A 16720-nucleotide genomic window follows, 5' to 3' on the forward strand; every position below is an offset into this window, starting at 1 on the left:
ACTTATAAAGTTAGGAATCACTAATATTTTTGTAGTGAAGCCTGACTTCACAATTTCATAAAAGAAATATCCCTAAGATATTCATGATCCTTAATTTCTTTTCTTCAGTATATATGCCCAGTCGCACTGATGAGGCTGTTTTTTTGTAGTTTTGGTGTGGTGTTTTTATCGAAGTTGCAGTTGCCATAGTAACTCAGCAGAAGTAGGATATCAGTCTACCCCACGCGTCACGTGATTCAAAATGGAGTTTTCACAAACCTCTCGTGTTGAAAGTTTAACTGTAGTTGTGAGTGTGTACTATTTCTGTGAGAATTCCATTTTGAGTTCCCACGTGTACATTCTTTAAACTGTTTGGTGCAGGGAAACCAAACAGTTTTGAAGCCAGGAAAAGGTGAAGGACGCCGGATTGCATGTGTAGAATATCCCTATTACCTCGTGGAGTGTTTTATCGAGTTTAATCCAAGTTGTTTGTTTATATCCTTGATATCTTTGTCATATATGTCCGTCGAAACTATTAATTCTAGCGATTGGATGCCCAGTGGCGATTGGTTGCCCAGTGGTCAAAGGCACATCAATAAATACACTGTGGTGCGTCCCTTAGGCACTTTAGAAAACTATGATCATGATTTCTAACCCCTGACAATACCATTGTTCGAATTAAATAATCATGAACTTATAGAAATGTCACAGTGTGATAGACTAGAAATTGCAGTAAACATCTGACTTTCTGTTTAAAATATCCATTAAAAGGAACGTCAGTTGTTCACTTGAACAAAACAGGGGAACATGTGGTTCAAGTCAAAATAGAGAGATCATTTCTGTCACTGATGAGTTCCCAAGAATGGCTGACCGTGCTTGACCTCGGGAACATAACTCATTTTATGGCCATCTCTACAAGTAATAAAGATGTGGGATAATGCCATCCTCAAATGCATTACATTTCTAATGGCTCTTCAGAGATTAGGCTTTCTTCTGAATTACAGAACTCTGTAGCACCGTTGAGTACGTCTAATTTGTCCGTTTAGGGGGCACGGGTGGCCCAGTCGTCTAAGGCGCCGCGATTCGCTGTGCACAGTTGTGTCCCTTAGGCACGCCAGAAACCTATGATTGTGGGTTCGAATCCCGATTCGCCCTGATTATGTTTCTAGGTTCGTCAGCACCACACCGTGCTCGTGGGTTTCACCGAAGTGGTAAACGTCTGAGACCTACATCACTTCGGGCATTCCTCCCACATTAAGTTGACACGCCGTGATATAACTGGAATACTGTTAAAAGCGGCGTTAAACCCAACTCACTCACTCACTCACTCGTGACACAAACAATGGGTATACACGCTTAATACCAGTACATGTTTGTTCAAATAATGTTAATAGTTTCATCACAGCGCGCGTGTGGCTATATTCCCATGTAACCGCTATAACATAATTCACTTTCCTGTCAAATTCAATACAAATGACAAAAGGAATAGACAATTTGAAATGTATTTTTACTCATCCTACCGAACCCTTATCAAGAACATAAATACAAAAATGAAGAGTCTAAATTTATATACATTGATTTCGAGCCTTTGAGATAAAAGAAATAAAAGTTGAGGATTTAAACATCACATAACTGAATCCTTCAGACTGAAGTCATCTTAATGTCAGAAACGTGTCTCAATGGCGGATATTTATCTTGGCCAGCTTGTTTGTGTCGTAACCGCATCTTTTGTGTGGATTGTTTTTGGAATTAGACAGTCCCAGCCTTTAACGTAGAGATGTGTTCCTCTTTAAATATGCAAAGAGTACAACAAGCGTGAACATTTAACCAAGACTATTATTGTCACGGCCTGTTTGACCTTTGTTCTCAGTACACGCTTTCCCAAGAGACAGTGGATTACCTGAAACAGCCGACCTTCGACATGTGGCACTGGGAGCCTAACGAAGTAAGGGACAGTATAACTTGTTTTCCTTCAGTTTCCTGATTCAATTATTATTATATAATTCACATGTAATTCACTGATTGTATTTGAATAACTTACACCCATTGCAATCGCACTGATGACTACCTGCGACCTGAAAGAAGACCCTTCATAGGGTGCTTGGTGCCAGATTGCCAATGTGTACATTGGTGCCGTTTATTGACGTATGATGCTGGGTAGTGGGTGTTGTACAGATGCTGGGTGTTACAGTGTGGGTGGTGGGTGTTGTACAGATGCTGGGTGTTACAGTGTGGGTGTTGTACAGATGCTGCGTGTTACAGTGTGGGTGTTGGGCGTTGTACAGATGCTGGGTGTTACAGTGCGGGTGGTGGGTGTTGTGCAGATGCTGGGTGTTACAGTGTGGGTGTTGTACATATGTTGGGTGTTACAGTGTGGGTGTTATACAGATGCTGGGTGTTACGGTGTGGATGTTGTACAGATGCTGGGTATTACAGTGTGGTGGTGGGTGTTGTACAGATGCTAGGTGTTACAGTGTGGGTGGTGGGTGTTGTACAGATGCTGGGTGTTACAGTGTGGGTGGTGGGTGTTGTACAGATGCTAGGTGTTACAGTGTGAGTGGTTGGTGTTGTACAGATGCTGGGTGTTACAGTGTGGGTGTTGTACAGATGCTGCGTGTTACAGTGTGGGTGGTGGGTGTTGTACAGATGCTGCGTGTTACAGTGTGGGTGGTGGGTGTTGTACAGATGCTGGGTGTTACAGTGCGGGTGGTGGGTGTTGCACAGATGCTGGGTGTTACAGTGTGGGTGGTGGGTGTTGTACAGATGCTGGGTGTTACAGTGAGGGTGGTGGGTGTTGTACAGATGCTTGGTGTTACAGTTTGGGTGGTGGGTGTTGTACAGATCCTGCGTGTTACAGTGTGGGTGGTGGGTGTTATACAGATGCTGCGTGTTACAGTGTGGGTGGTGGGTGTTGCACAGATACTGTGTGTTACAGTGTGGGTGGTGGGTGTTGTATAGATGCTGGGTGTTACAGTGTGGGTGGTGGGTGTTGCACAGATGCTGCGTGTTACAGTGTGGGCGTTGGGTGTTGTACAGATGCTGCGTGTTACAGTGTGGTAGTGGGTGTTGTACAGTTGCTGTGTGTTACAGTGTTGGTGGTGGGTGTTGTACAGATGCTTGGTGTTACAGTTTGGGTGATGGGTGTTGTACAGATGCTGGGTGTTACAGTGTAGGTGTTGGGTGTTGTACAGATGCTGGGTGTTACAGTGTGGGTGTTGGTTGTTGTACAGATGCTGCGTGTTACAGTGTGGGTGTTGGGTGTTGTACATATGCTGGGTGTTACAGTGTTGGTGGTGGGTGTTGTACAGATGCTGCTTGTTACAGTGTGGGTGGTGGGTGTTGCACAGATACTGTGTGTTACAGTGTGGATGGTGGGTGTTGTACAGATGCTGGGTGTTACAGTGCGGGTGGTGGGTGTTGCACAGATGCTGGGTGTTACAGTGTGGGTGGTGGGTGTTGTACAGATGCTGGGTGTTACAGTGAGGGTGGTGGGTGTTGTACAGATGCTTGGTGTTACAGTTTGGGTGGTGGGTGTTGTACAGATCCTGCGTGTTACAGTGTGGGTGGTGGGTGTTATACAGATGCTGCGTGTTACAGTGTGGGTGGTGGGTGTTGCACAGATACTGTGTGTTACAGTGTGGGTGGTGGGTGTTGTATAGATGCTGGGTGTTACAGTGTGGGTGGTGGGTGTTGCACAGATGCTGCGTGTTACAGTGTGGGCGTTGGGTGTTGTACAGATGCTGCGTGTTACAGTGTGGTAGTGGGTGTTGTACAGTTGCTGTGTGTTACAGTGTTGGTGGTGGGTGTTGTACAGATGCTTGGTGTTACAGTTTGGGTGATGGGTGTTGTACAGATGCTGGGTGTTACAGTGTAGGTGTTGGGTGTTGTACAGATGCTGGGTGTTACAGTGTGGGTGTTGGTTGTTGTACAGATGCTGCGTGTTACAGTGTGGGTGTTGGGTGTTGTACATATGCTGGGTGTTACAGTGTTGGTGGTGGGTGTTGTACAGATGCTGCTTGTTACAGTGTGGGTGGTGGGTGTTGCACAGATACTGTGTGTTACAGTGTGGATGGTGGGTGTTGTACAGATGCTGGGTGTTACAGTGTTGGTGGTGGGTGTTGCACAGTTGCTGTGTGTTACAGTGTTGGTGGTGGGTGTTGTACAGATGCTTGGTGTTACAGTTTGGGTGGTGGGTGTTGTACAGATGCTGGGTGTTACAGTGTAGGTGGTAGGTGTTGTACAGATGCTGGGTGTTACAGTTTCGATGGTGGGTGTTGTACAGATGCTGGGTGTCACAGTGTGGGTGGTGGGTGTTGTACAGATGCTGCGTGTTACAGTGTGGGTGGTGGGTGTTGTACAGATGTCGCGTGTTACAGTGTGGGTGGTGGGTGTTGTTCAGATGCTGCGTCTTACAGTTTGGGTGGTGGGTGTTGTACACATGCTGGGTGTTACAGTGCGGGTGTTGGGTGTTGTACAGATGCTGGGTGTTACAGTGTGGGTGTTGTACAGATGCTGGGTGTTACAGTGTGGATGTTGTACAGATGCTGGGTGTTACAGTGTGGGTGTTGGGTGTTGTACAGATGCTGGGTGTTACATTGTGGGTGTTGTACAGATGCTGGGTGTTACAGTGTGGGTGGTTGATTTTGTACAGATGCTGGGTGTTACAGTGTGGGTGTTGTACAGATGCTGGGTGTTACAGTGTCGGTGTTGTACATGTGATACTGTGTTGAACAGATGCTGGGTGTTTTTACAGTGCGGGTGGTGGGTGTTGTACATATGCTGGGTGTTACAGTGTGGGTGGTGGTTGTTCTACAGATGCTGGGTGTTACAGTGTGGGTGTTGTACAGAGGCTGGGTGTTACGGTGTGGATGTGTGTTGTACAGATGCTGGGTGTTACAGTGTGGGTGTTGTACAGATGCTGGGTGTTACAGTGTGGGTGTTGGGTGTAATACAGATGCTGGGTGTTACAGTGTGGGTGTTGTACAGATGCTGGGTGTTACAGTGTGGATGTTGTACAGATGCTGGGTGTTACAGTGTGGGTGTTGGGTGTTGTACAGATGCTGGGTGTTACATTGTGGGTGTTGTACAGATGCTGGGTGTTACAGTGTGAGCGGTTGGTTTTGTACAGATGCTGGGTGTTACAGTGTGGGTGTTGTACAGATGCTGGGTGTTACAGTGCGGGTGGTGGGTGTTGTACAGATGCTGGGTGTTACAGTGTGGGTGTTGGGTTTTGTACAGATGCTGGGTGTTACATTGTTGGTGTTGTACAGATGCTGGGTGTTACAGTGTGGGTGGTTGATGTTGTACAGATGCTGGGTGTTTCAGTGTGGGTGTTGTACAGATGCTGCGTGTTACAGTGTGGGTGGTGGGTGTTGCACAGATGCTGCGTGTTACAGTGTGGGTGGTGGGTGTTGTACAGATGCTGCGTGTTACAGTGTGGGTGGTGGGTGTTGTACAGATGCTAGGTGTTACAGTGTTGGTGGTGGGTGTTGTACAGATGCTGCGTGTTACAGTGTGGGTGGTGGGTGTTGTACAGAAGCTGGGTGTTACAGTGTGGGTGGTGGGTGTTTTACAGATGCTGGGTGTTACAGTGTGGGTGTTGGGTGTTGTACAGATGCTGGGTGTTACAGTGTGGGTGTTGTACAGATGATGGGTGTTACAGTGTGGGTGGTGGGTGTTGTACAGATGCTGGGTGTTACAGTGTGGGTGTTGTACAGATGCTGGGTGTTACAGTGTTGGTGTTGTACATTTGATACTTTGTTGTACAGATGCTGGGTGTTACAGTGTGGGTGGTGGGTGTTGTACAGATGCTGGACGTTACAGTGTGGGTGTTTTACAGATGCTGGGTGTTACAGTGTGGGTGGTGGGTGTTGTACAGATGCTGGGTGTTACACTGTGGGTGGTGGGTGTTGCACAGATGCTGGGTGTTACAGTGTGGGTGGTGGGTGTTGTACAGATGCTGCTTGTTACAGTGTGGATGTTATACATGTGATACTGTGTTGTACAGATGCTGGGTGATATAGATGTGTTACTTTGATGTACAGATGCTGAGTCTGCTGGAACATATGTACCACGAGCTGGGCCTGGTGAAGGAGTTCAGCATTAACCCGATTACTCTGAAGAGATGGCTGGTGAGTAGACTCAACGCAGATACATAGCACGGGGACAGACACGGGTACAGACACAGACACGGGTACAGACACAGACACGGGTACAGACACAGACACGGGTGCAGACACAGACACGGGTACAGACACAGACACGGGTACAGACACAGACACAGACACAGGTACAGACACAGGTACATATATAGACACAGACACGGGTACAGGTACAGACACAGACACGGGTACAGATACAGGTACAGACACGGGTACAGGTACAGACACAGACACGGGTACAGATACAGGTACAGACACGGGTACAGGTACAGACACAGACACGGGTACAGATACAGGTACAGACACGGGTACAGATACAGACACAGACACGGGTACAGATACATGTACAGGTACAGACACAGACACGGGTACAGATACAGGTACAGACACGGGTACAGGTACAGACACAGACACGGGTACAGATACATGTACAGACACGGGTACAGGTACAGACACAGACACGGGTACAGATACAGGTACAGACACGGGTACAGGTACAGACACAGACACGGGTACAGATATAGGTACAGACACGGGTACAGGTACAGGTACAGACACAGACACGGGTACAGATACAGACACGGATACAGACTCAGAAACCGCAAAGCAGGAAAAGAAAGATCAGCGGAGACCGCGGCGTTCTCATTTACCTGACACACCGAGCTTGTTTGACTGACTGAATGGTGAACATCTGATACCGATATAAAGACAACATGCCATTTATTTATTTTCTTGGGGGAATTGGTAAAGGAAAAACAAAAAACAAAAAAAGCCAAACATCCAAGCTTTAATACATTACATCCTGAAGCAATTGCAAAATGTAATGAAATTTCTAGGGGGAAAAAGAAAAATCTCGAACTGTTACGATGCATTTCGATTCGTTTAGAGGTTAGAGACTGGATTCTTTCTCATATGTTACCCTGATCCGACATATTAGTGGGAAACGCAGGGAAACTCGGGTCAGTATGAATTGCATAATGGCTTGGAAAGAAGTCTAACTCAACGCAGTGTTTTTTCAACAAGGCCGTTTTCTGCTCACGAAGACGCCCAACATCGGTTGATTGCACTGAGCCTGTTCCAACTGACTTTATCCGACTATATCTGAATGTCTGTTCTTTCAGCTGTGTGTACACAACTATCGGGAAAAATTCCGACTAATCCCGAAACAATCCGACTTTATCCGACTATATCTGAATGTCTGTTCTTTCAGCTGTGTGTACATAACTATAGGAATATAACTCCGACTGATCCCGAAACAATCCGACTTTATCCGACTATATCTGAATGTCTGTTCTTTCAGCTGTGTGTACATAACTATCGGAATATAACTCCGACTGATGCCGATACAATCCGACTTTATCCGACTATATCTGAATGTCTGTTCTTTCAGCTGTGTGTACAGAACTATCGGAATATAACTCCGACTGATGCCGATACAATCCGACTTTATCCGACTATATCTGAATGTCTGTTCTTTCAGCTGTGCGTACAGAACTATAGGAATATAACTCCGACTGATGCCGATACAATCCGACTTTATCCGACTATATCTGAATGTCTGTTCTTTCAGCTGTGCGTACAAGAGAACTATCGGAACAACCCCTTCCACAACTTCCGCCACTGCTTCTGCGTATCTCAGATGATGTACGGGATGATACAGCTGTGCCGATTGTGGGATCACATGGCCAGGGAAGATCTGGGCATCCTCCTCACCGCCGCAGTTTGCCACGATTTAGACCACCCCGGATACAACAACACGTGAGTACAACTTTATGTAACTGTTATTGTACAGATGTGTGGATGCACTATCCATCAAGCTTGGCTGCAGCGAAATAAACGCTTATAAATTCAGAGACATTATCAGACAGAGGGAGTTGTATTTTACGCCGCTTTTAGCAATATTCCAGCAATATCACGGCGGGGGACACCAGAAATGGGCTTCACACATTGTACCCATGTCGGAATCGAACCCGGGTGACCCGTTACGAGCGAACGCTTGAACCGCTAGGCTACCCTACGGCGCAGTATGACCCCAGTGCCGAACGCGAGAGATCGGACTTTTTTTCTTTTTTTTGTAAACGAACTCGCAGTTTTTCACGTGTTACAATATTTTCTCAATGAAAAATAAACATTTCATGACATACGATTGTCAAAATATGTAGACTCGTCAAAAATGAAACAGGTGAAAAAAAGGGTATACAATATTTGGAATCGACTGTGCCTGGAATCTTCTCCGGAACCTTGGGCACGCCAGAACCCCAGTTCGCCCCGATTATATATATAGGTTTGTCAGTACCATACCCATGCTTGTGGGTTTCATCAAAATAAACGTCTGAGACCTGCATCACTTCGGGCTTTCCTCCAACATTAAACTTACACGCCGTGATATAACTTGAATGCTGTTAAAAGCGGCGTTAAACCCAACTCACTCACTCACTCTAACCCGGAACACCTACAGCTCGTACCTTAGTAGTCACAATAGGCAGTGCTAGGGATAGTTTTTGTTTTGTTTCCTGTGTAACGCCGCTAGTGAAGAATCGATCGGTACCCAAGGGCTCGCAGACCAAAAGTAACTCGTGGCTCCCAATTCCACTTTTTCACCGACACGAGTGCAATAACTACCAGTCAGGGTACGTGTAGAAAATCCAGAGAAGCCAAAGATAGTAAGATAGTGTTTGTTTGTTTGTTGTTTAACGCCGCACTCAGCAATATTCCACCTGTATGACAGCCGTCTGTAAATACTCGAGTTGGGCCACAATGGTTGTGCAAACAAAATCCCCCCCCCCCCCCCCCAAAAAAAAACAAAACAACAAAAACACCCTCCCTACCATCACCACATTGCCCGTTTCGCCATTATATCAACAGTCTGAAACATTAGAACTGCGATAGCCTCTGGCTTCCGTCTACTCTCCGAAATTTCTGCAACATAAAACTATGGTCTTGGAATCAAGAACACGTGAACCCCCAAACCGTCTGTTCCACACGACCCAGGGCTAGCTGACATATTGTCTGAGAGATTAGAGTGCCTGACATTTATCCGCAGACTTTGTCAAGTCTTTGAGAGCATCAGCATGCGGATTTTGTTATCGCCACTAGTTCGGCTGGTTGACAAACAAAACCCTTTCCTACTCCTGTCAAAGGTGAGGTGAGGTGAAATTGGGTTTAACGTCGCGTCCAAGATTATTGCACTTATATAGCGACGTGCATGCACGTGTATGTGTGTGTGTGGCTGCTTGTACTAGTCCGGAGTGATGCCGATTTATAGTGCTAGCTCACTGAGATACCATGCCGCAGTTTAACATGAATACCCCACTCAGACACAGTATACTGACTCCGAGCCGACCAGTCCTTGTTTTAGCCCCTTAATGCCGAGTGCCAGACAGGGTAACAACAAGTACAATCTTTTAACGTCTTTTTGTATGACGCGGCCCGAGATCGAACCCTGGACCTTCCGCTCTCCGGGCGGACGCTCTACCACTAGACCACGGAGGCGGTCTCCTGTCCTGTCCTGGACACATATCACAACGGAAGTCTTGTAGATGGCCACATTGTTAATCAAATGCAATTTTACACTGTCTGTTGTTGTTTGTATCATATACACTTTCCCCTGCGAAATGTTATCGCGAGCGTCTCGCTTTAGTCTCGCGATAATGACGCGAATGTGTTGCGAAACTGTCTGGAAAGTGTTGCTTTATTGGTCTGTTTTTTATATGTATAATATACACTGCGTTTCATAAGTTCCTTTCCCTGTGTCGAGAAATGATATCGCTCGTGTCACGATTGTATCAGGTGGGGTGAGGTGAAATTAGGTTTAACGTCGCGTCAAAGATTATTGCACTTATATAGCGACCTGCATGTACGTGTATGTGTTTGTGTGTGTGTGGCTGCTTGTACTAGTCCGGACTCATGCCGATTTATAGTGCTAGCTCACTGAGATACCATGCCGCAGTTTAACATGAATACCCCACTCAGACACAGTATACTGACTCCGAGCCGACCAGTCCTTGTTTTAGCCCCTTAATGCCGAGTGCCAGACAGGGTAACAACAAGTACAATCTTTTAACGTCTTTTTGTATGACGCGGCCCGAGATCGAACCCTGGACCTTCCGCTCTCCGGGCGGACGCTCTACCACTAGACCACGGAGGCGGTCTCCTGTCCTGTCCTGGACACATATCACAACGGAAGTCTTGTAGATGGCCACATTGTTAATCAAATGCAATTTTACACTGTCTGTTGTTGTTTGTATCATATACACTTTCCCCTGCGAAATGTTATCGAGAGCGTCTCGCTTTAGTCTCGCGATAATGACGCGAATGTGTTGCGAAACTGTCTGGAAAGTGTTGCTTTATTGGTCTGTTTTTTATATGTATAATATACACTGCGTTTCATAAGTTCCTTTCCCTGTGTCGAGAAATGATATCGCTCGTGTCACGATTGTATCAGGTGGGGTGAGGTGAAATTAGGTTTAACGTCGCGTCAAAGATTAATGCACTTATATAGCGACCTGCATGTACGTGTATGTGTTTGTGTGTGTGTGGCTGCTTGTACTAGTCCGGACTCATGCCGATTTATAGTGCTAGCTCACTGAGATACCATGCCGCAGTTTAACATGAATACCCCACTCAGACACAGTATACTGACTCCGAGCCGACCAGTCCTTGTTTTAGCCCCTTAATGCCGAGCGCCAGGCAGGGTAACAACAAGTACCATCTTTTAACGTCTTTTGGTATGACGCGGCCGGGGATCGAACCCCGGACCTTCCGCTCCCCGGGCGGACGCTTTACCACTTGACCACGGAGGCGGTCCACGATTGCATCACGAAAGCGGCGCGAAAGTGGCACGATAACATCGCGAAAGGGCCTTGAAAGTAGCACTAAAAACAGTTACGTAACAGATTGCTATTTGGAAACGAGTATATATGTAAGTGATCAGAGACCTGTTATTGATCCGTTAGGGCCGTACCAGTGTCCCAGACCAAATGTGAGCTAACAGAATAAAGCAAATATAGTTCTTTGCTACACCAACAATTTTAAATGTCGCAATTTTCCACAAAGGATCAAACAAAGCACTCATTTTACTCCATTACCTATAAGGCTAGAAAGATCGTATGTGATAGCCTACGGGTATTTCCATGTGCATTTTACGAATATCAATACTGATTGGTCAATTGAAGCCATATAACGTCACCGGCTTCATTATTGAGAAAAATGTGACATGGCTACACTCATTGTTTATGACGTCACAAATCGATTACATTACGTCATCCGAACAATGGATGCCTTCAGTGAAGTTTTCCTATAGAGTAATATATAGAATAACCTGTTCGCAACTCAGCATTACGGGTGATCTGTCCCTATACAATCCGCTATACAATCACACGGGACAGATCATCTGTAATTCGTTGGTTATTCTCTAAATTATACTTAGAACTATGTCAGGCTAACGTCACGATAAGCAAAGCTGGTCTAAAAGAGGACACTCGTTAGTTGCGCATTCGCTCGTGGCTTTTTTTGTGTTGTAAATGCACTAGTTTCGTATCTGACGTCAGACACCCGAGGGATATTGATGGTTGCTTTTACATCCCAGTTTCGTATGTCGTTAATGTGTAACCAGAAAAGTATCGAAATCGGGATGTGCTTGCTTCTGGGGGTATGAAATATATATATGTGTTTATGAATGTTTGTGCCCTGCTGCAGATATCAAATCAACGCCCGTACCGAATTGGCCATCAGATACAATGATATCTCCCCCCTTGAGAACCATCACTGTGCCGTCGCCTTCCAGATACTCTCCAACCCAGAGTGTAACATCTTCGCTAATGTGGACAAGGACACGTTTAAGAGGATACGGGCGGTATGTGACGAAGGACCTTCATACCTTTTAATCTCAAACACATTAGAAAGTCACCTTCATATCATTAAATCTGGCACATCCAAGTCGCCTTTATAACCTTAAATCTCCAACCCATAACTTGCATTATGATACTTTGATTTGAAACACACAACTCGCCTTTATATCCTTTGACCGGAAACACACAACGCGCCTTTATTCCTTTGATTTGAAACGCACATATCGCCTTTATTCCTTTGATCGGAAACACACAACTCGCCTTTATATCCTTTGATTTGAAACACACAACTCGCCTTTATATCCTTTGATTTGAAACACACCACAACGCGCCTTTATTCCTTTGATTTGAAACACACAACTCGCCTTTATATCCTTTGATCGGAAACACACAACTCGCCTTTATATCCTTTGATTTGAAACACACAACGCGCCTTTATTCCTTTGATCTGAAACACACAACTCGCCTTTATATCCTTTGATCGGAAACACACAACTCGCCTTTAATATTCAATGTACATCCAACAGGGAATCACGATGCTCATTCTGGCAACAGACATGGCGCGACACGCAGAGATAATGGAGAGCTTCAAGGAGAAGCTGGCGCAAGGGTTCGACTACAAGCAGAAGGATAACCTTGACACGGTAGGTCTGCTACCAAAACACACGCATACACATGCACGCACTCACGCATACACACACGCGCACGCATGCCCTCGCGACAGTGAAGACGACTAGGAACCACTATTCACCTCATTCGGGCATCAGGATAAACAATCATCTTGTTGCGGAATACGGGTGAAATATTCACTTTATTGTTTTGAATACGGGTGAAATATTCACTTTATTGTTTTGAATACGGGTGAAATATTCACTTTATTGTTTTGAATACGGGTGAAATATTCACTTTATTGTTGTGGAATACGGGTGAAATATTCACTTTATTGTCGTGGAATACGGGTGAAATATTCACTTTATTGTTGTGGAATACGGGTGAAATATTCACTTTATTGTCGTGGAATACGGGTGAAATATTCACTTTATTGTTGTGGAATACGGGTTAAATATTCACTTTATTCTTGCGGCATACGGGTCAAATCTTCACCTAACTCTTGTGGAAAACGGGTCAAATATTCACTTTATTGTTGTGGAATACGGGTCCAATATTCACTTTATTCTTGCGGCATACGGGTCAAATTTTCACCTTACTCTTGTGGAATACGGTTGAAATATACACTTTATTGTTGTGGAAAACGGGTCAAATATTCACTTTATTCTTGCGGCATACGGGTCAAATTTTCACCTTACTCTTGTGGAATACGGTTGAAATATTCACTTTATTGTTGTGGAAAACGGGTCAAATATTCACTTTATTCTTGCGGCATACGGGTCAAATTTTCACCTTACTCTTGTGGAATACGGTTGAAATATTCACTTTATTGTTGTGGAAAACGGGTCAAATATTCACTTTATTCTTGCGGCATACGGGTCAAATTTTCACCTTACTCTTGTGGAATACGGTTGAAATATTCACTTTATTGTTGTGGAATACGGGTCAAATATTCACTTTATTCTTGCGGCATACGGGTCAAATTTTCACCTTACTCTTGTGGAATACGGTTGAAATATTCACTTTATTGTTGTGGAATACGGGTCAAATATTCACTTTATTCTTGCGGCATACGGGTCAAATTTTCACCTTACTCTTGTGGAATACGGTTGAAATATTCACTTTATTGTTGTGGAATACGGGTCAAATATTCACTTTATTCTTGCGGCATACGGGTCAAATTTTCACCTTACTCTTGTGGAATACGGGTCAAATATTCACTTTATTGTTGTGGAATATGGGTCAAATATTCACTTTATTCTTGCGGCATACGGGTCAAATCTTTAACTTACTCTTGTGGAATACGGTTGAAATATTCACTTTATTGTTGTGGAATACGGGTCAAATATTCACCTTACTCTTGTGGAATGTGGATCAAGTATTCACTTTATTTATGTGGAATACGGGTCAAATATTCACTTTATTCTTGCGGCATACGGGTCAAATCTCCTCCTTACTCTTGTGGAATACGGGTCAAATATTCACTTTATTGTTGTGGAATACGGGTCAAATATTCACTTTATTCTAGCGGCATACGGGTCAAATCTTCACCTTACTCTTGTGGAATACGGGTCAAATATTCACTTTATTGTTGCAGCATACGGGTCAAATCTTCACCTTACTCTTCTGGAATGTGTATCAAGTATTCACTTTATTGTTGTGGAATAGGGGTCAAATATTTGCGTATATATTTTACCTTTTTAATGATGGCGGCTGTGGCGGTGATTGGGTTGCCTTGCTGAAAGGTGTGTTAACCATAATCACTCGCTTTTGATGGATATTCGCCATATTGTTGTGGAATACGGGTCAAATATTCACTTTATTGTTGTGGAATACGGGTCCAATATTTGCCTTATTGTTGTGGAATACAGGTAAAAATTTCACTCTATTGTTGTGGAATACGGGTCAAATCTTCACCTTACTCATGTGGCATACGGGACAAATCTTCACCTTACTCATGTGGAATGTGGATCAAGAATTCACTCTATTGTTGTGGAATAGGGGTCCAATATTTGCCTTATTGTTGTGGAATACAGGTCAAATATTCACTTTATTGTTATTGCATACGGGTCCAATATTTGCCTTATTGTTGTGGAATACAGGTAAAAAATTCCCTCAATTGTTGTGGAATAGGGTTCCAATATTTGCCTTATTGTTGTGGAATACAGGTAAAAAGTTCACTCTCTTGTTGTTGAATACGGGTCAAATCTTTACCTTACTCTTGTGGCATACCTGTCAAATCTTCACCTTACTCACGTGGCATAGGGTTCAAATCTTCACCTTACTCATATGGAATGTGGGTCAAGTTTTCACCTTATCTTTGTGGAATAGGGGTCAAATATTTGCGTATATGTTTTACCTTTTTAATGATGGTGGCTTGTGGTTAAAGCGGTCACCGAAGTCCCGGGCTCTGTTTACTTCATGGGTACAATGTGTGAAGCCCATTTCTGGTACCGCCGGTGCCGCTGGTATTGTCCGATTATTGCTGAAAGGTGTCTTAACCATAATCACTCGCTTTTGATGGATGGTGCATGGGATTTGCGTGTTTAACGCCGTTTTTAAAAGAATTTGAGTCACTGGTGCCACTTTGGGAGAATAATATCATCTTTTGTAAATCGAAAAGTTTGGTATTTTTCTCGTTATTTCAATTATTTATTTATTTTTGAAAATGTGAAATAACGAGAAAGACTCGCTTTTTCAAGAAAACAATCGAAATTTCGAAAAAATAATTTCCATAACGAGAAAATAATAGAAAATTATATTGTTTACAATAAAATTTAAAATACGAGAAAATAATAGACATTGCGAAGATGGTGGTGATGATGATGATGATGATGATGATGACGATGATGATAATGATGATGATGATGATGATGATGATGATGACGGGAACAATGAGGAAACTAAAGACTGCCCGTGTTAAAGTTACAATTAAAAAGGCCCATGTTAACGCAGGGACGGTTTTGTTCTGTAGATACCTTCACCCAGTACAATGTCCACTTACTACGCCACCGTCCATTAGCAGCAACAAGGGCACTCCATCACAGCGCCAGCCTTTCACACATAAGTAGCGTGGATCTATATGTGTTAACAGCTAATGTGCTTCAAAGGTCACCATTCAGAAATACCAATGGATATTAGTGAAGTAAATGTGTGGTCTTGAAATGGGAAATCACATCCAACCCTTTAGTTAATTGAGAACTAGTATTGTAAATGAGATTAATTGAAGCGGAAACATGGGATTATCGATGCGGTTTCCCTCTTAAATAATGTATGAATTGTTTGTCTCATCGATCGGATTTCAACCTCCGATGTACCACGGTAAGCTTGCGGGGCACAGTGACCGGAATTACTCACTCACTCACTCTCTCAAGCACTGTTTCCCCTCATGAATGTAGAGACAGGTGGCTTCTAAATGTGGTTGATTTCTAAACACTGTACCGGCGTTGGGCGTCCCCCCCCCCCCCCCCCCCCCAAAAAAAAAAAAAAGACAAACAAACAAAAAAACAACAACAAAAAACACACACAAAAAACAACAACAACAAAAACAACACCAACAACAACAACAACAAAAACGTTTTGTTCACAAACGCCCCAAGGGAAAAAACGGAACATTTAGCAACACATATTAACAATAACATGACGTCGTTTTATTCTCGACTCTTGCTTGAATTCGTGAAGACTTTTCGGGATTTGTATCGGGATCCGTTCCAACACCCCTTCACACAATCATCACCTAACCCTCAACCTCTCAAACCCTACCCCGCGCACTACCCAACCCCCATCCCACTATCAACCCACCCCTGTTATACATAAGTCTCTAAAAGCTTTGTAGTATATGGTCCTCAAAAAGCTTTGTAGTATATGTTCCTCAAAAGGTGTGTGGTATATGTTTCTTTTGAAATTTAGTTTAGTTTTTGAGTAAAAATATATGTTAACACCGCGCATTCTGCTCATCTTCTAGGAACGATTCAGGGGACAACCCAGTCACCTAAGGCTCCAAAACACAGCTACGATACCCGTATCAAATACATCATCATGGAATAACCGTTTCTTGTTTGTTTCATTTTTAGCCACCATCAAACATGGGTGTATACGTTTTTGCATCAGACATAATTGCAT

The 16720-nt window shown here is 44.0% G+C and overlaps 1 protein-coding gene across 9 annotated transcripts in view; it reads left to right on the forward strand.

Moving 5' to 3' along the window:
* LOC124113965 (high affinity cGMP-specific 3',5'-cyclic phosphodiesterase 9A-like) overlaps nucleotides 1–16720 on the forward strand; it is a 131225-nt gene that overhangs the window by 92990 nt on the left and 21515 nt on the right. For all 9 annotated transcript variants that reach the window (XM_048398612.1, XM_048398611.1, XM_048398615.1 and 6 more), the window contains exons 9-13: nucleotides 1850–1924; nucleotides 6024–6110; nucleotides 7711–7898; nucleotides 11838–11994; nucleotides 12517–12633. In XM_048398612.1, coding sequence (XP_048254569.1) covers nucleotides 1850–1924; nucleotides 6024–6110; nucleotides 7711–7898; nucleotides 11838–11994; nucleotides 12517–12633 — 624 coding nt within the window. The remainder of the gene's footprint in view (nucleotides 1–1849; nucleotides 1925–6023; nucleotides 6111–7710; nucleotides 7899–11837; nucleotides 11995–12516; nucleotides 12634–16720) is intronic.

Source organism: Haliotis rufescens, unplaced genomic scaffold, assembly GCF_023055435.1.
Source record: "Haliotis rufescens isolate VD_foot unplaced genomic scaffold, xgHalRufe1.0.p SCAF_18, whole genome shotgun sequence".
Classification (NCBI taxonomy): domain Eukaryota; kingdom Metazoa; phylum Mollusca; class Gastropoda; order Lepetellida; family Haliotidae; genus Haliotis; species Haliotis rufescens.